This window comes from Zootoca vivipara, chromosome Z (genome assembly GCF_963506605.1).
Source record: "Zootoca vivipara chromosome Z, rZooViv1.1, whole genome shotgun sequence".
NCBI classification, from domain to species: Eukaryota; Metazoa; Chordata; class Lepidosauria; order Squamata; family Lacertidae; genus Zootoca; species Zootoca vivipara.
In genome coordinates, this window is record NC_083294.1 from 21,493,960 (window position 1) to 21,518,950 (window position 24,991).

Genomic DNA, 24,991 nt, shown 5'->3' on the forward strand with positions numbered 1-24,991 from the left:
TCAGAGCATGAGAAAGTAGATAAGAACATTTGCATACCACTGAGCTGTGCCACTGGCCTCATTCCCAGTAAAGTTGACCTCTGCGCCTCTCTAACAGGGTCTCTCCCTCTTTGTACAAAAGCATTTCACCTTGCAACTTGCGCAGCATAATTGTTCTCTCTTGGAAGGGAACGTCACGAGCTAGAAGAAATTAAACAATGGAAGGTATTTTCTGCACAACGACACGGGCACATTGCACTGGCCACCAGGCATGAGATCTGATATTCTAGGAAAGCCTGATTGCATAGATGAGAGACCACCCACCCACACATATGCTCTACTTTTTAAAAGTTGGTGATGCCCCAGTCTAACAGCACATCCCTTAATGAACTACGGTACATAATATCCCAGGTACAAATCAAATGAGTAGTACAGTGAAGGCAGCATTTGTATCACAAGCAATCAGATGCAAGTGGGAACATGCTGCAAAATATTGCAGCATGAAGTGCTCCTGTTCAAGGATTCAGTCAGGAAGCCACATCCTTTTCCAGGACACTCCATTCCATTTGTTCTCCTCATCCCCACCCAGAGTTTTCAATTTTTCCATGCACACCAAGTATGCTTAAGTCTCATTGGGCATTTCTTTTAGGGTTGCCCTGTTAAGGTTCCCCCCTAAAAATTAGTTTTGCAATTATGCAAGTTTGCAAAAGAATCCAGCACTGATTGGCTGGTGCCCTTGATATCAGCATGAGAACTCCTGCTCCAAGCTCACAGTGAGTGGGAAGGAGGTTCCTTTTTATATTAATAAAGTGATTATTGAATAGAGAAACGGCTAAATATATAATTGCAATGCTTGAGGAAGGGAGGGATTAAAAAGCAAGCAGCACACATCTGAAATATGGGTGAAGGGTAAGACTGATGCGTAATCAGAATTTGGCCCATAGTCATTTGCAAAGCAAGGCAGGTCCTGGGCTTCCACTACAGATGAATCCACTTAAAAAAAATCAAAAAAATCAATGATACTATTTGCCCGTAGTCATTAAGTCTCTCTTCAGCTGAGTTTATCACTTATCATGAGAAACCATTCATGTATCAGTGAAATATCAACCCCCCCTCCGTATTTCCAAGGAGAATACAATGAGTAATCACTATAGCAACAAGCAATCTGCTTCTCTTTGGCAAGTGACTCATCACACACTATTACATCGTTAGAACAAGGGTGATGGTGACAAGGTGCTCTGAAAAGGCAGGTGATCTTTGGGTTCCTCTGGCTTGCTCCACAATGTAGGGGAGGCAGGTAGCCTCACTGCTTTGCTCGAAAAGGTTACTAAAATACTGAGAAAGCTATTCGGGAACCTAGACATTTTTAGCATCATAAGGTCTACATCAGGCATCCCCAAACTGCGGCCCTCCAGATGTTTTGGTCTGCAACTCCCATGATCCCCAGCTAACAGGACCAGTGGTGCGGGAAGATGGGAATTGTAGTCCAAAACATCTGGAGGGCTGAAGTTTGGGGGTGCCTGGTCTACATCTAAGGCCGGTTCACACTGTTGCCCCACTTTTTGGATAAAGACCAAACCAATAGATTTCAGTAAAGTTAGTTAGATAATTTGTTTATTAAACCAGCCTCCCACAACTTGGTGCCCTCCAGATGTTTTGAACTACAACTGGGTTACTTTGTGAGGAATGACCAAATATTTATTAAATAATAAAATAATTATAACTCCCATCAGTGTGTGTGTGCTGGCTGGGGTTGATAAGAGTTGTACTCCATATCATTTGGTGGGCACTAGATTGGTGAAGGTAGTATTAAACAAATTACACTTTAACATGCGAATCCTCACTGTCAACCTTCAGACATTTATTGAAGACTTTCTTATGCCAACACATTTATTCAGTCGATTCTTTTATATCATCCATCTATCTATCTATCTATCTATCTATCTATCTATCTATCTATCTATCTATCTATCTATCTATCTATCTGTATCATCTATCAATCATTTACCTACCTACCTCATCTATCATCTATCTATCTATCTATTCATTCCTGGGATTATTTTGTACTGTTTTACAGTATTTTAAGACTCACACCACCTTAACTGGGTAGTTTATAACTACTGCTTATAAGACTGGAGGGGTTGGCTTGGATGATACATTTGGGTCTCAACCAAGCCTGTGGGGATATCTAAGGTATATCTAAGGTGGGAATTTGCTGTAGAAGATATGGCTGAACTGGTGAAACCATTCTCTTTGTTAAGGTAACAGCGCTGGTCAAATCTGCTGGGCATCCATTTACATATCTAAAGAGTTGGTCAAGTACAGATGTGTTGCCATAGAAACATAAGAACAGAAGAAGAGCCTGCTGGATAAGGTCAATGGCCTATGTAGTCCAGCATCCTGTTCTCACAGTGGCCAACCATACACCTGTGGGAAAATTGCATGCTAGACCTGAGAATGCTTGACCTCTCCTGTGGGTTCCAGCAACTGGTATTCAGAAGCATTGCTGCCTCCAACTGTGGAGGCAGAGCAAAGACATCATAGCTAGTACAAGTACAGTGGTACCTCATCTTACAGACGGGATCCATTCAGGAGGCCCGTCCGTAATGTGAAATGCCCGCAACTCAAAGTGTCAAAGTGCGGCGCGATTTGGTGCTTCTGGATTTCTTAGCTGCTTTGGCAAATAGCACTGTCCTATATGTTATAACAATTTCTAAACTGGAGCTAACCAGTTTTTCCTGGCTCCTGAAAAATTCAGATAATGAACAGTTCTTAAAATACCAGCACTGTTATCCATTTGACTCCAGAATAAACAGCACTTCCAGCACTGTAAGAATATGTTGCTGAAAGACATTGTTACACCATCTACTATTGACTCATTAGTGTGATTGTATTCGTATTTCAAGGTATGTTCATGAGCTAATTTAAATTGTTTGAAATATTTAAATCCGAGGTTGATGAAAATAAATAAAACGAACATGAATATGTTTTAAGAGTGCTGGTTGCTTGTGGAGCTGAAACAAACATTCACACAGAAGTTTTGAAATGTCTGGCTTTGCTACTCAAATTCTGAATGTGCAATGGATCTGTGAGTGTTTTAGAGTAGGGATGGATGAACTCAGGTTTCTTCTGGTTTCTCATTTTTCCACAATTTTGCATCAGTATGCATTTTTTAAAAGTCCTCATGAAGATTTGTTAGTGTTTTATAGCTTGTTTAATTTATATCCTTTTGTTCCTAATAGAGTCCAAGGAAGCAAACAGCAAAAGCAATATAAAACATTTCAAACTTTTTTAAAAACTGTACTTTTGCATTATATACATATTTCTGCAAGCAGTCTGGTTTTTTCTTCTTTCTTTCTTTTTTGTATGTTAGGTTGACTAATGTGTGCCCTTCTAGACACACTTTCTGTAAAAATGCATTTTGTAACATAATTTCAGGGGGTTGGAAAATTGCATTGCAAATTCAGAGATGAGCACTTATAAAAGTTTATCTGAGTTTTAGTTCTCCTGGTAACTGCAAATTAGGTAGGTTCTTATTAAGATGTGAACCAATCAAATTTCTACTCTATCTGCACTTTGAACTCATTGACATTTCTTGATGGCTTTTCCTGAATCAAATTAGAACTCTTTCAACATAATCATACGTCAAATCCTGTCAAATGCTGAATAACAGGAAATGTCAACTTTAGATGTTGAACTCAAATACTGTATTTAGTTGGAGTATTCATAGGACATGCATCAGCAATGTTCTTAGAATGGCATATGAAAGGAGAAAAATCACATTTGATAAAACAAAAATTTTGAATTTTAGGCCAAGCAAGGTATCACAAAATAGTGTGCAAACTTTGGCTGCTCCAGAACTTTTCATTAGGTAGGTGATAAACTTAACTATCATAGTGGTAGTGGTGGTGGTGATAGCAGGGAGGTACTGTTGTTGAAGCGGTGGAGCAGGCACCCCCAAACTTCGGCCCTCCAGATGTTTTGGACTACAATCCCCATCATCCCTGACCACTGGACCTGTTAGCTAGGGATGATGGGAGTTGTAGGCCAAAACATCCGGAGTTTGGGGATGTTTGCCATGGAGTTTGCATCAGGTCACAATCTTAAGATGGAATTCAAGACGAGGTAGTAAACATTCAAATGAGGCTATGCAGGTATTAGGTTGTAACAAGGCCTGTTGGAAACAAGAAGCATAATAGTGGCTGATTCCCCATCTTTGAAAAGACGTTCCTAGGGCTGTGGGGGAAAAACAGTTCAGTTTGCATTTGAAGGCAAAGTTACTTGATTTGTACTTTCTGAAGCATTATGCAAACCAAAACACAGCCATCTTTCAAAATTTGCATTTCTTGAATTTTGCAATGTGGTTCTCCAGCCAAATAATACCGGTATGTACAAAAATATGTATAGGGTAAAGTGTTCATAAGAATGCATATATCACTGAAGATACAAAAATGTGCTTGTTAGACAAAGATGCATACAAAAAAGTGTATATTGAAATAAATTCAGGCATAAATGTTGATGAATTTTCACGAGGACTCACTTAAACAACAACAGCCCCAAAGTGGTATGAAAATTTGGAGAACTGAACTGAAGTTTGGAAGAAGTAGAAACTGAGAGAAACCAAAATCGACAGATTTGCCAATACCTACTTGTGCGCTGTGGGTTAAACCACAGAGTCTAGGGCTTGCTGATCAGAAGGTCGGCGGTTTAAATCCTTGCAATGGGGTGAGCTCCCGTTGCTCGGTCCCAGCTCCTGCCCACCTAGCAGTTTGAAAGCACATCAAAGTGCAAGTAGATAAATAGGGACCGCTCTGGCGGGAAGGTAAACAGCTTTTCCGTGCGCTGCTCTGGTTCGCCAGAAGCAGCTTTGTGCTGGCCACATGACCAACGCCGGCTCCCTTGGCCTATAGAGCGAGATGAGCGCTGCAACCCCAGAGTCGGACACGACTGGACCTGATGGTCAGGGGGCCCTTTACCTTACTTTACTTGTGACCTAGATCTGGCTCCATCTCTTGGCAAAATACATGGGAACCAGGAGAAAATAGGCAAACGTTGTATCAGTAAAGGTGGAAATTGGTTTGACGTGGTGTGCTGGACAAAAAGCCAATAGAAACCAGATTGGGGAGCCTTACCTAGCAGCTGGAGGGACTGTTCCTTTGGAGCACCAAGTCCCACCTTCACGTGGTATGAAATTCTCTTCCTCTAGTTTACAATCCCGCTAGATCAACCTAACACCTCAGACAATTAAAAGACCTGCACAATTAAACAGCTTTTTACTTGTTGCCCCAAAGCAAAAAAGGATGGTGGCAACAGCACTACTCAAGGGTGCCTATTTATCTACTTGCACTTTGACGTGCTTTCAAACTGCTAGGTTGGCAGGAGCTGGGACCAAGCAACAGGAGCTCACCCCGTCGCGGGGATTCGAACCACCGACCTTCAGATCGGCAAGCCCTAGGCTCTGTGGTTTAACCTGCAGCGCCAGTTATTTTCAACATTTTTTTCAGTTCATTATATATATCATTTCCCCCTTCTGCATGTATTTTAACGGCATCCACCTTGAGTATATTGGTATCCGTTTCATGTTCCATTTTTTCCAAATTCCTAACCCGGTTTTCCTTGGGCCTATTGTCTTCTTCCAAGCTGTGTTGATGTCTCTATTAAATATCCCTTCTCTTCCTATTCCTTCGTTTATTTCATTCTCCAGCCTAATCTATTTAATCCCATCTTTATAGCCAATATCTATTAAATCAGATAAACTGATAAGAGACAAAGCCAGAATGACCAGGATAATCCAGATCAAATGGGAGCAGGAAGGTACGATCCATTCAAACACAGTACAAGAAATAATGAAGAATATAAACAATATTAAAATAGAAAAGTATAAGGAATTAAGTAGAATTTTTTTTACTAAAATGGTATAGAACACCGGCACAAATGCCGTATATAGTGAAAGGGTTTAGCCCCAAAGGCTGGCATTGCGGTCGTGAAAAAGGACTATACTCACACATGTGGTGGGAATGCAATTTGGTTAAGGAATATTGGCAAAAGATCATAAAGGTAATTTCTGGACTATTCCGAATAAACATAGAAATTAATAGGGACTTGCTATTTTCGGGAAGGACCCAGGTGGCGCTGTGGTTAAAGCACTGAGCCTAGGGCTTGCCGATCAGAAGGTCGGCGGTTTGAATCCCTGTGACGGGGTGAGCTCCCGTTGCTTGGTCCCAGCTCCTGCCAACCTAGCAGTTCAAAAGCACGTCAAAATGCAAGTAGATAAATAGGAACCGCTACAGCGGGAAGGAAAACGGCGTTTCCGTGTGCTGCTCTGGTTCGCCAGAAGTGGCTTTGTCATGCTGGCCACATGACCTGGAAGCTATACGCCGGCTCCCTCGGCCAATAATGCGAGATGAGCGCGCAACCCCAGAGTCGGTCACGACTGGACCTAATGGTCAGGGGTCCCTTTACCTATTTTGGGGAATACTGGGAAATAATAAAGTAAAAAGTAATAACCAAGAGCTGTATAAGATCATGATTTTAGCTGGAATGGCAGTTATTGCTCTAGGATGGAAAGAAAAAGCTAAATGGAATATGGAAAAATGGAACGACTGTGTTTTTGAATACATACAACCTGAAATATTTGCACATATAATGGTAGAGGATTGGTGGGAAAATAAATGCCAGAAAATCTCAAATAAGTGGGCATTTTACAGAAGGTGGGATATAGCCATCATGGCTTCAATAGCCCTCTCCTCCATGAATCTGTCCTCTTTTAAAGACAACCAACTTGATGGCCAACACTCCCTCCTGTGCAAGTGAGGTCCATAGTTTATGTGCTGAATGAAGTACCCCATGAATTTAGGAAAGGTACTCACTATGTGAAGAGACCTTGCAATTGGTCTGCACTGCTACCAGTAAGCAGCTGGAACCAGGGAAATTTTAAAAGCTGAATTTATTTGTGAACCACAGACCATCAACGCAGCAGAGCAGCTGGCACTTGCTACAAAGGCAAGACTAAGAGCTTATCCACACTTACCTCTCCTCTGCGCTTTTCAGGCACAGCCTGCACTTTAAAGCTCTGTGTCCAAGTGCCCCCCCCCACTGTTGCTCTGGAGCTTTCCCTGTGAAAACCCACTCTTTAAAGCTGAATCAGAACAAACAGCAATGCACAGAAATGTCAAATTTTTGTTTGTTGTGCTTCAGCTTTAAGGAGCTTAATCACTGCCCCCTGCTAGCATGCCACCAGGAGAACTGGCAGAAATTATTCTTCTGGCACTGGCTACTGTAACCTCTTAACCAGGCATCCCCAAACTTCGGCCCTCCAGATGTTTTGGACTACAATTCCCATCTTCCCCGACCACCGGTCCTGTTAGCTAGGGATCATGGGAGTTGTAGGCCAAAACATCTGGAGGGCCAGTTTGGGGATGCCTGCTCTTAACTCACAATCCCAGGAGATACGAGACACATAGACAAAAATAATATTCAACCATGCTATCCAGGCCCAGCTCTCTGCCTCTTAAGAAATTGCCTCTGAAGGGTAAATGCTAGGCAGTACATATTTGTTCCGATTCGAGAGTCTCATATAAGCACATATTTGCCACTCAGTTTGTGCATGGCCCCACCTACCCTGTATGAACCTGCCATGTTATTTGACATGTTTTAACTTAATGGCATGTCTTACGGCAGTAGAGGCTGCTAAGTCTGGGACCTCCTTACACTGTATTTCACCCAGTCTGTTTAAAAGGGATGAAAAATCCTAAATTCTGTTTAAACACTCCCAAGAAGCCAGAGTACAATACATTTAAAACTAGTGGGAACTCCCCGGCACTGCCCCAAAATTTGTAGAATACCACCACCAAATGTGGTTTTTAAATGCATAGTGTCCAAAAAGTTGCCTTTTCCCCAGAGAAGCACTAGTTTCCAAACATGTGGGTGAAGTCCTGCTTTCTAGGCTAGAAAAAAAAGTGTGGAGATTGTTACCGGTAATTTAATCAAAACCCATGCTCTTAATAGAAGTTATGTGCAAAGAAACGGGTTGTGAACATAAAACTCTTATTACAGACACACACAGAGATGAGATTGTTGTCACAAGGACAGTTGCTCACCGAGGCTATTCAACATTCAGCATGAAGTTTTGGAGAAATAAATGGTAAACGTAAACATATGGTAAACGAAATAAATATATATACATGTTTGTATGTATGTATGTATGTATAACTGGCATGAGTCACTTTATCTCAGCCCAGGGTTCTTGTTGTAAAGGTATAACAGGGGTAGGGAGACCACACATGCCACCTTTCGGAGGATGGGAGGATAGAAATGGAATAAACATATCCCCCAGTCTAGCATTTAAATTCAATTTAAAAACAGCAACAACCCACATACATTTGAGGCATTTCACCATATTCAATCTTTTATCAGAAACATTTCGGCGGTCATTTAATTATACAGAAGCAGCACCAAACCACTCTCTTCACAATAAAAACTGTAGCAAAAGTGCACTTTTAATCTATAGTGTGTGTGTGTGTGTGTGTGTGTGTGTGTGTGTGTATTATATCTTAATATTTTCTAATTCTTACAAGGCATTTTATTTGTAAAAGCATTATCACCAATTATACAAAATAGAAGTGGGGTGGTCCTATGATCTGCCATATGTTCTCCTACATTACTCTGCCATATTTGCTGTTTAGTGCATGCCTTCACACCTGTGACCTTCCTCCGAAGACCTACAAGATGAAAGGCTTTGCTTAACGGCCCCATTTGGGTCTTTACGGGTGGATTTCTAGCCAAGAGAACATTCACATGTAATGCATTATCAAGAGCCAGTTGTCAAAAGACTTATTTTATTAGCGTTGACAACCTCTGAAGAAAAGATTACTTTTGCATATTTTGGCATTAATATATTAGGCAACATCAATTTTCTCCCTGAAGTGGTTGAAGTGTGAATTCTGAAACCTGACAGTTCGTCCGTTTTTATTGCGGAATTTGTTGCTAGCAGAATTCTGCCGGGGAGACAATTGCATAAGAAAACGTTAAGAGAATGTGATGTGATGTTTGCACATAATGTTTTGGGGTTTTGGGGGGGGGGAGAACCAGAGCACAAGTTATGGAACTGCAATTAAGTAGATTTCCTCCTCCTTGACAGTGTGCATGATACAGAGGCCTGCTTTGGGACAAGCAGAGGCGGCTTTAATGTTACAACGAAATGGAGGGCTGAATCTCCATTTCCACTCATGTGTCTCGGTACAGAGTTCCATATGTGCTCTAACACCTACAAGGAACTCCTGCACACGTTTCCCATTGCTACAGTGGAGGCAATCCCGATGTTTTTAGAGGCCTGCTCAAAGTGTCTCCCTCCACTTGAACACCCTGGGAAGCCATTTCAGGTGGGAATGTCAATTTAGGCACAACGAAAACTCCCCATAGCCACAACTGGTCACTGGATCCTGGACCAGCCCACCCATGAGGCATGGTGGTGACCACTTCAGGTGGCAGGACCCACAGGGGCAGCAGATCTGGTAAGCAGACACTAAGTGAAATTCAGTCTTCAAGAGACAGTCTTGTTTTTCTCTTGAAGCAGCAGCCAATAAAGAACTGGTCCACAGCTTGAAATGGATGCTTCTCAAGGCATCGGTACATGTTGACCTCAGTTGTTTCTTCTTAAACCCCCACTGTTTCCAAAATAAGGATGATTTGTTCATTAACCCTCAGAATTAGTGTTGCCTCTTAATAGGCATTTATAGAATGTAGATTCATTCCAAAAACTGCCTTTTTGTTTGTGTGTGTAGAGTTTGTTATACCGTGAAACAAACACCAAATATATCTATTTTCAGTAGAGGGCACTTTTGGCTTATATAAGAGCTACAAGAAATACAATAAATTCAGCTTACAGGACCTCAAAGACTTCCCCTACTTCTTTGCTCCGTTAGATTCTGCAATATTGTGGCTTTGAGTAGAGAATACATTATAAAGCACATAAAAATAACATTTCCATAAGATTTGAGGGAAAGACAAAGTGGGGATGAATGTAGAATCAGAATAGCATTCTTTGAAATCAAGATGCTACCCTTTGAGGAAATTCACAACACTGTAGGAACAACTTTTTTCTCCTTTTGCCACACACAGAATTAAAGGCGTGATATTTCCAATACAACTTAATCTGGAAGCAATCCTGATGTTTTGCGCCACCAACAGCAGTCAGCAACTTTCTGCAGCTCACACCCTGTCACAGTGGCCGGAGTGGACTACTTCAGAGTAACGACGCTACGCAGCTCTGCATTTTATTCTTTTATTGGTGCTGCGTATTTACAGTGCTCAAGTCATTGCTATTTACACGGAGCGATGTTGTCAGTCGGTTTCAGAACCTCCTAATGGCTTTTGGCGCGTCTTTCTCCAACACAAAAGCTTTGGCAGACCCATCCTCTTGCCCCTCCTCTTCCTGCGTAATTCTGGAGTTGGAGGGATGGGTCTTCCCCCCTTGCTTGCCCCTTCCTGTCCCACCTGGGACCCTGGCTCCTCTACCTTGCCTGAGCCTCGGACACGACTTCCTGCTTCCCCACTGGAATCGGAACTCTCCCTGCTTTCCCCTTTGCTCGGGGACGGGCTTGAACTCAGGAGGGGAGGGACTTCGCGATATCCCCTGTCCCTCACATCCACCCCCCTCCCAAGCTCTCCTTCACCCCTCCCCAGGCCCCCCCCATGTGTCGGTGACGACTGGAAGCCTAAGAACTCAGTGCTCTCCGAGCCCGTTGGTGTGAATACCTCCCCCCAGTCCTGCGAGCCCCCCCCTTCCGCCTGGGCGGACGGGAATCCCAAAAAGTCCGTGGCGTCAGAGCTGGTGGGGGTAAAAACGTTCTGCCAATCTGCTCCTTCCTCTGACTGGGTGGATCTCGGTGACACCCATACCTCATCCTCTGGTTCCTCAAACTCCGCTTCCCAGCGCCATGGTGAGCTGCTCTCCCGTGCCTCCTCCTCCTCCCCCTCCCTTTCCATGTGCCAGGGCTTGGGTCTGTGGGGAAAGAGGGCGTGAAATTCTTCCACCAAGAATTCCTCCTGTATCTGAGTGGCTGGGACCCATTCATTCTGGGACGGTGGAGCATCCTCCCATGCCATGAGGTACTCCAGTCCCCCCACCCCCCACCTTGAATCCAGGATGGCCGTGGCCTCATTGAGTTGCTCCCTGCCTTCCCTCTCCCCCCCTCCCTCGGGGGTTTGTTCGCTGTCTCGGAGCCTGCTGCTTTCCCTGTACGGCGACAGCAGCGATCTATGAAACACTGGATGCACCCTCATGTCCTCTGGCAGTGCCAGCCTGTATGCCACCGGGTTTACCTGTTGCGTGACTGTGAAGGGGCCCAGCCTTTTGGGTGCCAGCTTTTTGCACCTCCCTCTGGTGGGAAGGCCCTCCGAGGACAACCACACCTTGTCCCCCACCCTGATGACCTCCCCTTGTCGCCTGTGGCGATCTGCCCCCTTTTTGTACGCTTCCTTGGCCCTCTCCAAGTGTTCTCTGAGCTGCTGGTGCACCGTCTCCAGTTCCTCTGCCCAATCCTCAGCCTGTGGGCCCTCCTCCTCCTCCTCCTCCCTCTCCCTCTCTGGGAAAGATCTGAGGTCGCGCCCGTAATTGGCCTTAAAGGGCGACACCCCTGTGGAGACGTGCACTGCATTGTTGTAGGCAAATTCTGCTAGTGGCAAGCGATCCACCCAGTCCGTTTGCCGCTGGCTGACGTAGCATCTCAGGTACTGCTGCAGAATGGCGTTGACCCTCTCCGCTTGTCCGTTGGTCTGCGGGTGTCTAGCCGTCGACAAGCTGACCTCCACCTGCAGGAGGTTCATGAGCCGCCGCCAGAACCTGGAAACAAATTGGCGGCCACGATCCGAAATAACCCTTAAAGGTAATCCATGCAGTCTGAAAATGTGATCAACAAACAGTTTGGCTGTCTCTTCTGCCGAGACTGCCCTGGCACACGGTATAAAGTGACACATTTTGGACATAAGGTCCACCACCACCAACACTGCAGTCTTACCCCTGGACGAAGGCAGATCTGTGATGAAGTCCATGGACACCACTTCCCACGGCCTGTGTGGTGTGGCTAAGGGCTCCAGCAACCCTGGTGGCGCTGCTCTGACCACCTTCGCCCGCTGGCAGGTGGTACAGCCCCTTACATAGTCTCGAACATCTTCCCGCACCCCTGGCCACCAGAAGTGTCTCATGACTAGGTGAGCGGTTTTGTCCCTTCCAAAATGCCCCGCTGTAGGGTTGTCGTGCATCTGCTTGAGGACCGTACGTCGAAGCTGGGTGGTGGGTAGGTACAGCGCACCCTTGTAGAAAAGCAGCCCTCTGCGTTCTGCAAAGTCTTTTGCCTGCTCCCTCCCCCCTCTCAGTTCTCTGAAGATGCGGTTGGCAAATTCATCCGCTGCCGTCAGTGCTGTGAGTTCTGCCTCGCTCACCACAGCTGCTCCGCAGGACCATGCCGACGGGGGGAAAGTGTGCCTTGGGGCTGGTGGCGCCTCCTCCTCCATGTACTCTGGCTTGCGGGAGAGGGCATCCGCCCTGACATTCTGCTCCCCCGGGATGTAGTGGATGGAGAAGTTGAAGTTCGAGAAGAACTCTGCCCACCGTATCTGCCGCTGGTTGAGCACCCTGGCAGTTCTCCAGAACTCCAGGTTCTTGTGGTCTGTGCACACCTGGATGGGGTGCTTTGCGCCCACCAGGAAGTGTCGCCAGTGCTGGAACGCAGCGTAGATCGCAAGAAGTTCCCTATCAAACACTGTGTAGTTGCGTTCAGGCTGTGTCAGCTTCCTGGAGAAGAAGGCACAGGGTCTCCACTCCCTGTTGGCGTCCAGTTGCAACAAAATTGCGCCCACAGCTTTTTCCGAAGCATCTGTCTCAATGCGTAGGGGCGCGTCCTGCACCACATGGAACAGGTTTTGGTCTGAGGCGAACACTCTCTTGAGGCTTTCGAACGCTGCTTGCGCCTCTGGTGTCCACTTGAACTTCTGCTTGCCTCTCAGGCAGTCCGTGATGGGAGCCGTAACGCGAGAGAAGTTCTTGATGAACTTCCTGTAGAAGTTAGCGAAGCCTAGTAGGCGTTGGGCATCTTTGCGCGTCCTGGGGCTGTGCCAGTCCAGGATGGCCTGCACCTTGTCCTTGTCCATCGCCAGCCCCTTGTCTGACAGCTTGTAGCCCAGGAAGTCCACCTCTTTGGTGTGAAACTTGCACTTCTCCAGCTTCACATACAGGTGGTTCTCCTTCAGGCGTTGCAACACCTCTCTGACATCTTTCACATGCTGCACTGGGTCATTCGAGTAGATAAGGATGTCATCTAGGAAGACCAAGCATTTCCTGAAGAGGAGGGACCCCAGGACGTGGTGCATGAAGGCCTGGAAGCATGCTGAGCCCCCTTGCAAACCGAAGGGCATCACCAGATATTCAAAAGAGCCTAGAGGCGTGAACATCGTGGTTTTCCATTCATCTCCTTCCCGGATCCTGATCAAGTTGTACGCCCCCCTTAGGTCCAGCTTGGTGAAAATCTTGCCCCTGCGTGCCGCTGTCAGGAGATCATCCACTCTGGGCATGGGGAAAGCCACGGGCTCTGTCACCGAATTCAGCCGTCTAAAGTCCACCACAAGACGGCGCTGTTGCGTGTCTTTCTTGTCCACCCAGAAGACCGGGCTGCCCCCTGCTGCCTTGCTTTCCCTTATGAACCCCCGCTTGAGGTTCTTGTCGATGAAAGCGCGCAGATCCTCCAGCTCCTGGTCTGACATGGCGTACAGCTTGGCTGGGGGTATCGTCGCCCCTGGCACCAGGTTGATCTGGCAGTCAAAAGGCCTGTGCGGGGGTAGGTGGTCGGACTCCGCCTCGCTGAAGACCTCCTGCAGGTCCCAGTACTGCTTGGGTATTGCCTCACCCCTTTTGATATGCATGGTGGCCACCGTGGCTATCGGAGGCCCCTCCCCTGGTTGGTGCTGCATGCAATGTTCCAGACAAAAGTCTGACCCAAACGTGATGCACCTCTGGTGCCAACTGATGGAGGGGTCGTGGCGCGCCAGCCAGCTCATGCCCAAGACGATGGGGGGGTCTGAGATGGTGGTGACGTTGAACGCCAGTGTCTCTGAGTGCCTTCCCACCGTCATTCTCATGGGGGGGGTTTGATGTGTGATGGCCCCTCCCAGCAGCTCCCTGCCGTCAATGGTTGCTACGTGCAGAGGAAAATCCAACTGCAAAAGCTGGATTTGGTGCTCTTCTGCAAAGCTTCTCGAGAAGAAGTTGGCGGACGCCCCACTGTCAATTAAGGCGAGGACCGTCAGGGGATAGCCATTTGGGAGCGTTAGCGTCACTTCTAGAACCACTCCTGCTCTGGGAGGGGTGGGCTGGCTCTGCACCTCTCTGTGCGGGTGGGCGGGCTGGGGCTGTTGTCTGCTGACTGTGCCTGGCTGCTGCCCCTTGTCTCCTGCAGCCAGGCTTTCCCGTTTCCCTGCTGTGGTGCTGCGTCAGTGGGGGAGGGCACCACCGTTCCCGCCTTTCCTTGCCACTCCCTGCGATGTGGGTAGTCTCTGACGAGATGCTGGGGTGAGTTGCAGAGAAAGCAATTCCCGCCCCTTCCCTCCTTGCGTCTTGGCGCCGCTGGGGTTTGAAAAGCCCGCGCGCGCGCGCTATCAATCTGCATGGGCTCCTGGTCCTGGCTGGCTCCAGGCGTGGCCTGAAAGGGTTGTTGAGGGAGTGGCTTCTCCTGCGACCGTGGGAACCAAGCCCGCTTTGCGCGCGTCGCTTGCTTGTCGTTCCACCGGGATTCCTGCCTCACCCCCACCGCCAGAGCTGCTTTGCTCAGCTGATCCATAGTACTGGGCTTTGGACTTCTCGAGAGTTCATCCTTCACCTCCTCGCTCAAACCCAAGTAAAACGCAGCTTGCATGGGAGGCGAATCCAAAACCCACCCCAGTCTGTGCACCAGCATGGTGAATTTCGCCCAATATGCGCGAACTGTCATATTTCCTTGGCGTAAATTATGCAGTTCCTCCTTAGTCTGGTCCAAATGACTATCGGACGAATACATCGTCCTCAAACCTTCTAGAAATTGTTGGACATTTTTCATGCAAGGATTCTTGGTTGCGATTAATGGTCTTAGCCACTCCCTGGCTGCTCCGGTGAGATGTTCCACAATAAACGCTACTCTGTGCTCATCATCGGGGAACTCATTGTGGTGCAGCTCAAGAGCATACACGATCTCAGTCTCAAAGCCCTGAAACTCCTTCGGGTCTCCATTGAACTTGCTTACAAGGGTCCCTGCTCTCCTTCCTGGCAGCACTTGGACTTGGGGAGCCCCTCCCGCCTTGTTTTTCTCTGCATCCAGCTTGTTTTGGAGGTCTACCGCCACCGCCCTTAAATGCTGCTCTTTTTCCTGGAGCTCTCTCACCTGTTCCGCAAGTTGTAGCCGGTCGTCCTGGACCTTCTTAGTCTCCTCTTTAGCTGCCTTCAATTCTCCCTGCGCCTGCAGCGACAGCTGTTGCAGTTCTAGCTGGGCTTGCTCAGCGATCTGCCGCCACTTCTCCGCCTCGGACACGCTCATCCCGGCAACTCCGAAGTAGCCCAAAAATGATTAGGAGGTTGCTGTCACAGTGGCCGGAGTGGACTACTTCAGAGTAACGACGCTACGCAGCTCTGCATTTTATTCTTTTATTGGTGCTGCGTATTTACAGTGCTCAAGTCATTGCTATTTACACGGAGCGATGTTGTCAGTCGGTTTCAGAACCTCCTAATGGCTTTTGGCGCGTCTTTCTCCAACACAAAAGCTTTGGCAGACCCATCCTCTTGCCCCTCCTCTTCCTGCGTAATTCTGGAGTTGGAGGGATGGGTCTTCCCCCCTTGCTTGCCCCTTCCTGTCCCACCTGGGACCCTGGCTCCTCTACCTTGCCTGAGCCTCGGACACGACTTCCTGCTTCCCCACTGGAATCGGAACTCTCCCTGCTTTCCCCTTTGCTCGGGGACGGGCTTGAACTCAGGAGGGGAGGGACTTCGCGATATCCCCTGTCCCTCACACACCCTAAAACAGGTCTTGAGCTGACACTGAAGACTGAAATCATTCTGCTAGAATACAGAAAAAAACAGGAGAAATAGAAACCAAGGGACAGTCTCAGACCATCAATCCTGAATGATGAACTAATTGTATAATGCTACTGAAAAACAAGAAAATATTTCCTTGGTTCTTGAATGTTCAAGCAGGCATATTTCAAGTAGAGGTAACACAGATTTGGGAAGATAAGTATAAAATAGCCCAGAAAGAAATCCAAAGCAAGATGCCTTCTTGCTAATGACAGTTGTCATCCTTGAGAAAATAGCCCAGTTTATGTCCTGGTGACGTCCTGTGGTCCTATGGCAATGATGAGGAACTGATTTTACTATCACAACAATGTCCTATCTGGGCAGGGGCTTGATTCATTTTCTGAACACATGTAAGATGCTTCAAAGTGCACTGTCTCTTGATTGGTAGAAGAGGATATATCCAGATTCTGAGTTTTTGGAACTGTCCGATGTTAATCCATAGAATTCTTCAATTGCTTGAACATCAATTTTCTGCAATTTAAGACAACAAGAAGATTAAGGAGGGGGAAATAACACCACTACCTGTTGAATCTCACTTAGTGCCCCCCCCCGGCTTAAATTCAGCAAATTATTTCTGGGATGTGGTGGTGATGGTCACAGAGAGACTGCATCAGAATTAAAAGACTTGGAAAATTTACTGGGATTATGCAAACAGCTATTTAATTTGGATCATTAGCCACACATTACCCCTAAGTATACTACAGAAGGACAAAAAGTGTTCAAAAATAAGTATTTCCTAGCCTAAAAATGTACCACTGATTAATCAAGCAGGACTTTATTTTTTTTAAGGGCTCATTTTAAAATATAAAAACTTTCACTTTCTATAGAAACTTAGAAACTCATCTTAGAAAAGGTACTTTTGCTTTAGGCTATGGAACTCTTTGTAATTAGAGACCATGCATCCCTTCCCTCTTAGGATGGTCTATTATCAACAGTAAATCACATTAATTCTATCCTGCAGTTTCTTACTGGCATTGTGACAGCTTATCTTTTCTTTTTTTTAAAAAAAAAAACACCCTAATTTTACTTTCATTTGTTTTTTCCTGTTACCTGCTTGTTATTAAAAAAATTTTTAACGTATTTGAAAAAAGAAAGGAAATGCATTCCTTTCACTTCTCCATGTCAGCGATGGGCAGAAGCCAGAGGGGGGGGGTGTGGGCAGAGGAGGCAGGTGGGAAGGATAATTTAAGGGGAGGGCCAGTGATTTGTGGGGTTCTGTGCAACTGGTGAGGCAGCTGCCAGTGGTGGTAGAAGAGGGGAGTTTGGAGGAGGAGACTTGGCCACAGGAGGATTTATCACCAGTTCTTAATCTGTTTCATTGATAAGGCCCATATGGTAATGGAAGGTAACATTTGGATGTATAGGAAAAAATAAGCAGGCATTTAATTTATCATAGCTGGCACAGTTCGTCAGAAACTGGCAATTATTGGGAAAAACCCAAAAATATAAAGAAAACTGTTAGTGTTGATCTACAGTGCAGAAGTAGATTTTGGGTTTGATGGATACAATCCAACAGCCCCCCCTTTTGCACTGGGGTGGGGGTTTGGATTGGGCAAATGGGTGGGTGGAAAACCCCGAAACAAGGTCTGTGAAGGGCCTGAGTTAGCCTGATATCCACAGGATCCAGAGCGGCACATGATACAATCAAGACTAATCTGGGACTAAAAATCATGCCAGCTTCAGGTTCACAGCATTTTGTCTGCCTGCCCTGCCTTCTGCCCTAGCACGAGAGGCAGACCTATGGATGTGATGGTGGCCCCATCTTTTCATTAAGCCCCATGGCTGCCGAACTGGGGTTTCCATTTCTGTCCAAATCTATGTTGTATTAATAAGTACCACCAATATTGAGGTTTTATATTCTTAAAAGATATGTTAAATAAATTTGGGAGCACTGTTTCTCATAGCCAACACTATTCTTTATTAGACATACCGTGTTTCTCCAAAAATAAGACACAGTCTTTTATTTATTTTTCCTCAAAAATAAACACTATGGCTTATTTTCAGGGGATGTCTTATTTTTTTATTAAGTATGGTACAGTTAAACCTAAAAGGTTAAACTGCCTATCACTATGGCTTATTTTTGGGGTATGGTTTATATTCCTTGAATGCGTAAAAATCCTGCTATGGCTTATTTTATGGCTACGTCTTATTTTCGGAGAAACAGGGTATTAGGCCCCGAAGGCACAGTCGGATCTCAGCATCCAGTTCTGGGCACCACAGATTAAGAAGGATATTGACAAGTTGGAAGGTGTGCAGAGGAGGCAACCAAGATACCAAAAGGTCTGGAAACCAAGCCTTATGAGGAACATTTGAGGAGTTGTGTATGTTTAGCCAGCAGGAGAGGAGATTGAGAGAGGGTATGATAGCAGTCTTCAAATATCTGAAGGGTTGTAATATGGAAGGTTGAATGAGCTGCTCCAGAGGGTAGGACCCAAACCAATAGATTAGAATTAACATGGAAGGAGATTCTGACTAAACCTTATGAAGAACTTTCTAACATTAAGAGCTGTTCAATTGAACAGACTCCCTCAGAAGGTGGTGGGTTCTTGTTCCATGGAGGTTTTTAAACAAATGTTGGATGGCCATTCTGTTAGGGATACTATAGCTGTGGTTCCTGCATTGCTGGGGTTATACTAGATGGCACTTCTACGATTCTTTGAAATGTTGATATATGAAGGTGAAAAGGGATATGGGCATTTGGGACTTGCAATGACTACACCACAGGAGCAGACCTGTGAGTATTCAGATCCTTGCCAACCTCTTGTTGAGTCAAAGCAAAAACAAGTCAAAGACCAGACAAAAACAGCAGAAGGAATAACCAGGTTCTCAATGTCCTGAGTAATGATGGAAGGCAGGCAACTGATACCAATGTCTGATTTAACAGAATCAACTGGGTAGCAGAGGATATGATATAAGCCATCCAACAAATTCAGGAGGAATCAGACAAGTCATGTCAGGAGATATTAGCAGGTGCTGGGAGGCAAGTTACTAGGGAGAAAAAGGAGAAGATGATTAAATAAAAATTGAAAGCACTCTGAGAACATCACAAAGAAAAACAGAAAAGGCAGCTAGGAAAAGATGAGCCAACACAGGGCTCATAATACAGCAACAAGAAGTCATTACTTGAATTAAACCAATGACAGCTACTCAGATCCAGGCCCTAACCAGGGAAATAGAGCCACTGACAAAATGAACAGTCTTCTCCTGGCTCACATGGGCAGTGAGGCTGTGGAAAAGTCATGGTAGGTCTGCTGGGACTTTAAATGCACTAGCAGAGGCTAATGGTTCAAGAGATCCATTGCATCCCTACCTGTTTGATACCAATATAAGGATTCCTGAGAAAAGTGGTTCAGAAGTTCAGCTGTAGTAGTACTGGGGGAGCTGGATGCAAGCTATTTCAATGCAATCCAGCAGAGACCAACTCAGATCCCAGATTGATATGTAGTCATTAATAAAACAGCAGTTGCAGTTACTGATTTGGTGACACATAAATATGGGGAGAAAAACTGGGATTCTGAGGACTCAAACAGGCAGTGGTGAGAGGATTCTTCCTTCCCATCCAGGCATTTGCCACTTTCAATGTGGAGCAGGATCCAGGTGGTGACCCTAGAGCACCAAGGCTTGCCAACGATACCCTAACAGAAACTATAACACAGGCAAAGAATACCTGGAGACACTGAATTCTGTTTCTAAAAGAAAAAGGAGCAAGAACAGCTGTCCTCCAGAGTGATCTGATGACTCACCCCAGTGGGAAACCCAGAAACCAACCTGGCCCCAGGGGACCAGACTGGCAGCAACCCATACCACAGATGTCAATGGGGAACCCAAGACAGGTGGGCAGGTGCCATGGCACAGAGAAGAGTACACATTGTACTTATGGCTTGATAAGGAATGTGGTCCTGGAACGATATGGAGCCAGACCCATATAAGAGAAAAGAAAGGAGGCCAAGCTCTGTCTCTATGGGGTTATAAGCATCAGATCTAGAATACACTGTGGTCCTTGGGAGCAGAGGCCTTTCCACAACCCATCAACCAACCAGCTGATTACTACTGGTAATTCTGTAATAGAAATGATAGGGGAAACCTGAGGGTTCCATAACTATGACCAGTAGCTAAATTGAGGAGGGCTCCCTTCCTAACCCCACAATAAGCCACTCAATTAACCACACAGCTTGGTTGCAATATCTTTTCCTTTAAACAAACAGAACTTTTCCCACACATGAAAAAACCTTTCAGAATAAGAACTGAAAAGGAAATGGGTTCCAATTTTCATTGCAAATCCTTTCAACAACAGTTCTTAAGAAAAAATAGCCAGGGCATGAAAACAACTTCTTCCCGTTTCCGCAGCTATTTTTCACAATCTGATAAACACTTTGACGCTGCTGGCGAAACTATTGGCTTCTGGAAGTGAAAACACATCAGTCTCATGGCAACCATCACCCTTATGTTCCTTGCCCTAATATCAAGAATACTGCAGGATCAATACTGTATTTTTGGAAAAGTTACATCTTCATAGCCTTAAAACTTAGAAATACAAGTTCAGTGTTGACTCAGAATGCCTTTTCTAAACAGCCTCCTTTGTCTCTCCAGTGGAAAGCAGTGAATAGTGACAACACTCTGACCCATTGATTGCTATGCCTAGATGTCAACAGATGTTGCTCCAATCAAACAAGGAAGAGAAAACGTGATCTAGACAGTGGACAGTAAATGGGATCAATTTTGTCCAGTGCAGATGTAACATGGGTACTCTGGTTTGCAAATCAGGAACTGGACAAGAACGAAACAGTCCCTCCCTTTCCCCCATTCCAGGGTGATCATCCTCTTTTATTCTGGGTATTTAACTGGGATTTTGCACTACCTGTGCATCTATGTAAACCATTTTAAATGCAAGTAACAATTCCTTTGTAAATGAGAGATTGAACACATGCTTTGAAGTGGATTTGCACACCATAGTTAGAAGAGACATTTGAAATTATGCTGTTGCCTTTAACAAGGCAACCAACAGAGTCTGTAATAATTTAATCACTTTTCAATATCAACCACCTTCAAGTCAGGGCAGATGGTTACCATCGCCACCTGTATCAGTTGACTTTCAGTTGTTCCAGGACCTGCACTGAATCCCAACCTTAAAGATGGAACTTTATTAATTTTTGCCTCCCTTCTCCTTCCCTTCCACACCCTGCTCTTTGCTTACTTATGAAGCCCATCCAGGACTTCTGCACTTGTTGCTATGCAAAAGTACCTGCTGGCAGATCTCTTAAGACTCTTTCCCCTGCTCTTTGAACCCCTTATTCTTCTGTGACCATCAGCGGCAAAGAATGAGAAAACAACAGCAAAATAACCACCCACCAAAAGTGTCTATGGGACTGGTAAAAGCAGTTCACTTTTCACCAGTCAAAGTTAAACGCCTAAATGATGTGTCATGAAAATGGCTTACATCCAAGACAGCATGAGAGTTACTACCAGTGTGAAAATTTGGCATAATATATAGACCTACCTCTACAATATCATCGTCAAACAGCAACCAAAAACCATGACTCTTCACAATGGTGATGTAATGTCCACGGTTTGGACCACTGGAACAAAACAAGAAAGTTGGTGCTGACCATTAAAGCCCTGAACACCTTTAGACCTGTATACCTGAAGGAACATTTCCACCTCTGTTGGACACTGAGGTCCAGCTCTGAGGGCCTTCTGACGGTTCCCTCCCTGTGAGAAGTGAGGTTATGGGGGAACTAGGCAGAGGGCCTTCTCACCAGTGGCACCCGCCCTGTAGAATGCCCTCCCATCAGATGTCAAAGAAATAAACAACTATACAACTTCTAGAAGACATCTGAAGGCAGCCCTGTATAGGGAAGTTTTTAATGTTTTATGTTTTACTGTGATGTTTTAATTTGTTGGAAGCCGCCCAGAGTGGCTAGGGGAACCCAGTCAAACAGGTGGCATATTAATATCATACATTAATGGTTGTCAATGAAACCTACAGGTTTTTTTTTAAGTGTGTGCGAATACAGGATCTGCACAGCAATGTAGGCCTAATTCTTAGCAACCTGGGACAGGAATTCCTGAACCACTGCCAGATAGTGCAGTCACTACTGAGCTAGATTGACCAATGGTCTGACCATGTATAAGGTAACCTCCTATGGGCAGGTAATGCTCCCTTTTGCCATTTTTAATTGGCTATCCTTGTTAACTCGGTGCTGATGAATTCTCACCAGGTGGCGCTGACTTCATGAAAATATAAACCTTTTAAAACATTTGGTCAAACTGCTTTAAATAATTTCATTGTTCCAATAATAGATTTTATTTCAATTTCCTTTCCAGAGAAGATGGGAGCAGCCTACACCTGGCTTCTACAAATAACTCAGCATTTCTAAACGATCAGTGGAAAACATTAATTCATGTATAATCTGTGAGCACATCAAGCAAATGTCTTAAATTACTGTAGGGGGGGCAGGGAGGGGGTAAAATCCAACAATAGTTTTTGCTTTTTAAAAACAACTTGAGAACTCTTCCTTGATTGTACAAATGAGATGGTACAACACATTCAGCTGCTGTAACATATAAAATAGTTATCAGTCATCTGTCACCTGCAGTCCTGAGCAGCCATTCCCTAGTAAGCTACCCTCTGAGATGTAGACTTATTATTATTACTAGTATCACAACTACATTTATTACTTGCCCTTCACTAGCAGGGCCCAGGGTGGGTGACAAGAATTTAAAAAATCAGTATTAAAAACAGTTAAAACAAGCTACAAGCACAGGAGTAGGGTGCATCCTGAAAAAATACATCTCAAGCCACAGCAAAGAGGTGCCTCTTTAACAGTTCCTGAAAGCTGCATAGCGAAGGTGCCAGAAAAATCTCTGTGGGAATTCCACAACTTAGGGGTTGCCAGAGGGGATGCCCTCTGCGGGGATACAACCACCACCCCAAACTTCTGTGGGCAGTAGAACTACCAAGACAAACTACCAGGTATTCTGCTGATTTTACGCCCGGAGGGAGTGTGTAGGGAAGGAGAGGGTCATTTGGTGCCTAAGTCATTTAGTATTTCAAACACTAGTGTGATCCCATTGAACTAGGCCTAGAAACAAGCTGGCAGCCAATGCAGCTGTGTTAGAACAGGGGCTATATGAGTTCTACAGGGAACCCCAGCCAGTAATCTGGCTGGAGCATTGTGAACCAGATGAAGTTTCTGAGTTGTCTTTAAGGACATATTGCAATAATCCAATCTGGAAGTTACCAGAGCATGGAGTACAGTGGCGAAGTCATCGCTGTCTAGAAGAGACTGTAGTTGGCAAACCAGCTGCATCTGGAAGTAGGCATTCCTAGTCATTGAGGCCATCTGAGCCTCAAGTGACAATGTTGAATCCAGTAGTACACCCAAGCTACAAACCTGCTCCTTCCACGGGAGTGCAACCCTTTCCAGAGCAAACCATCTTCCCACTTCCTTGACTTGAGAACTTCGAACACATGACACCCCTGTCTTTTCAGGATACAGTTTCTATTTCTTGGTCCACATCCAGCCCACCAATACCCCCAAACACCAGTACAGCACCTCAGCCACCTCTCCCAACTCAGACGGGAGAGACAGAGATGGTTGTCACCCGCATATCCCTGCAAGAACCCTGCAGGACATCGCAGGAAAGCTCCCACAGTGTCAAACAGTAGCTTCCCGTAGTTACTTTGTGGAAATGGCCCTGAAGATATGAGCAAAACTACTGAAGTACAGTGTGCTCAAGTCTCACTTTTTCGAGCAAAGCCATCAACAATGTCACCAACCTGGGCAACTGAGGCAGTTTCAGTGCAAGACAGAAATGGATCCAGATATTCAGTCTCCTCAAAGCATGCCTGAAGCTGGACCAACACCACCCTCTTAACCACCTTGTCCCAAAAAGGTATATTTCCCACTGGGTAATGGTTGCTTAACACTTCCAGGCAGAGGGGGGTTCTAAGGAGGTTCTAAGAAAGTTCAGAGTGGGTGGTACCTCTCCCTCCTCAAATGAAGCACTGACCAATCCCTGGACCCACCCAGTCCATCTACTATGGCCAACTTTAAGAAGCCAAGATGGTCAAGGGGCCAAGATAGTCAATAACCACGCTTCTTCAAGCAGCTGGTCTGCATCCTCAGACATGCAGGTCACTAGAGTACAAAGACAACCTATGTGCTCCACAACAATGGTGAGTACACTCAGGAGAGATCATGCTGATGGCTCCACATATATCACCATTCCACAGTGTGATGAGAGTCTCAACATGTCAGCTGGGAAATCCCCCAGAACATTCAGGAATCCACCAGACTCCATAATTCTGAGGGTGGACCATCCTATGGGAAGTGCCATCAGCTGGTGAAGACAGGTACCAAAGAGCAGAAGCAGAATGAACAAGAGGGTGACTACTTTGCACAAGGGAAGAGAGGTGAAAGCTGTAGGAAGATTTCCTTTAAAGTACTTTGAGAGAAGGCTTGTAATAGAGGACATGCAAGGCACTCCTGTGTTCCTCCAGATGTTGCTGGATCACAACTCCCATCAAGTCCCAGCCAGCATAATCAGGGAACCAATTATCATAGGCAAATTATCTGTAATCTGTAGTTCCGCAACATCTGGAGGGCCACATTCTCCCCACCCCTGAAGTAATAGAAAGCTTGAACAGACCAAAGACTCATGCAGTCCAGTACCTGTTCCTACAGTGGCCAAGCAAATGCTTATGGCAGGGGTCAGCAAACATTTCCAGCAGGGGGCCGGTCCCTGTACCTCAGACCTTGTGGGGGGCCGGACTATATTTTTTTTTTGGGGGGGTGAACAAATTCCTATGCCCCACAAATAACCCAGAGATGCATTTTAAATAAAAGGACACATTCTACTCATGTAAAAACATGTTGATTCCTGGACCGTCCGTGGGCTGCATCCGGCCCCTGGCCC

At 45.6% G+C, this 24,991-nt stretch overlaps 1 protein-coding gene across 3 annotated transcripts in view; it reads right to left on the reverse strand.

The window, feature by feature from the left end:
- Nucleotides 1-16,013: 16,013 nt before the first annotated feature.
- LOC118084163 (ubiquitin carboxyl-terminal hydrolase 12) overlaps nt 16,014-24,991 on the reverse strand; it is a 50,554-nt gene continuing 41,576 nt past the window's right edge. The window contains exons 8-9 of one of the 3 annotated variants that reach the window (XM_035113523.2): nt 21,570-21,648; nt 16,014-16,543 (exon numbers count right to left, since the gene is read on the reverse strand). In XM_035113523.2, coding sequence (XP_034969414.1) covers nt 16,433-16,543; nt 21,570-21,648 — 190 coding nt within the window. In that variant the 3' untranslated portion in view covers nt 16,014-16,432. Of the gene's footprint in view, nt 16,544-18,464; nt 21,649-24,991 lie in introns of those variants that run through there. The other 2 variants (XM_035113521.2, XM_060270514.1) reach the window with 2 other exon arrangements.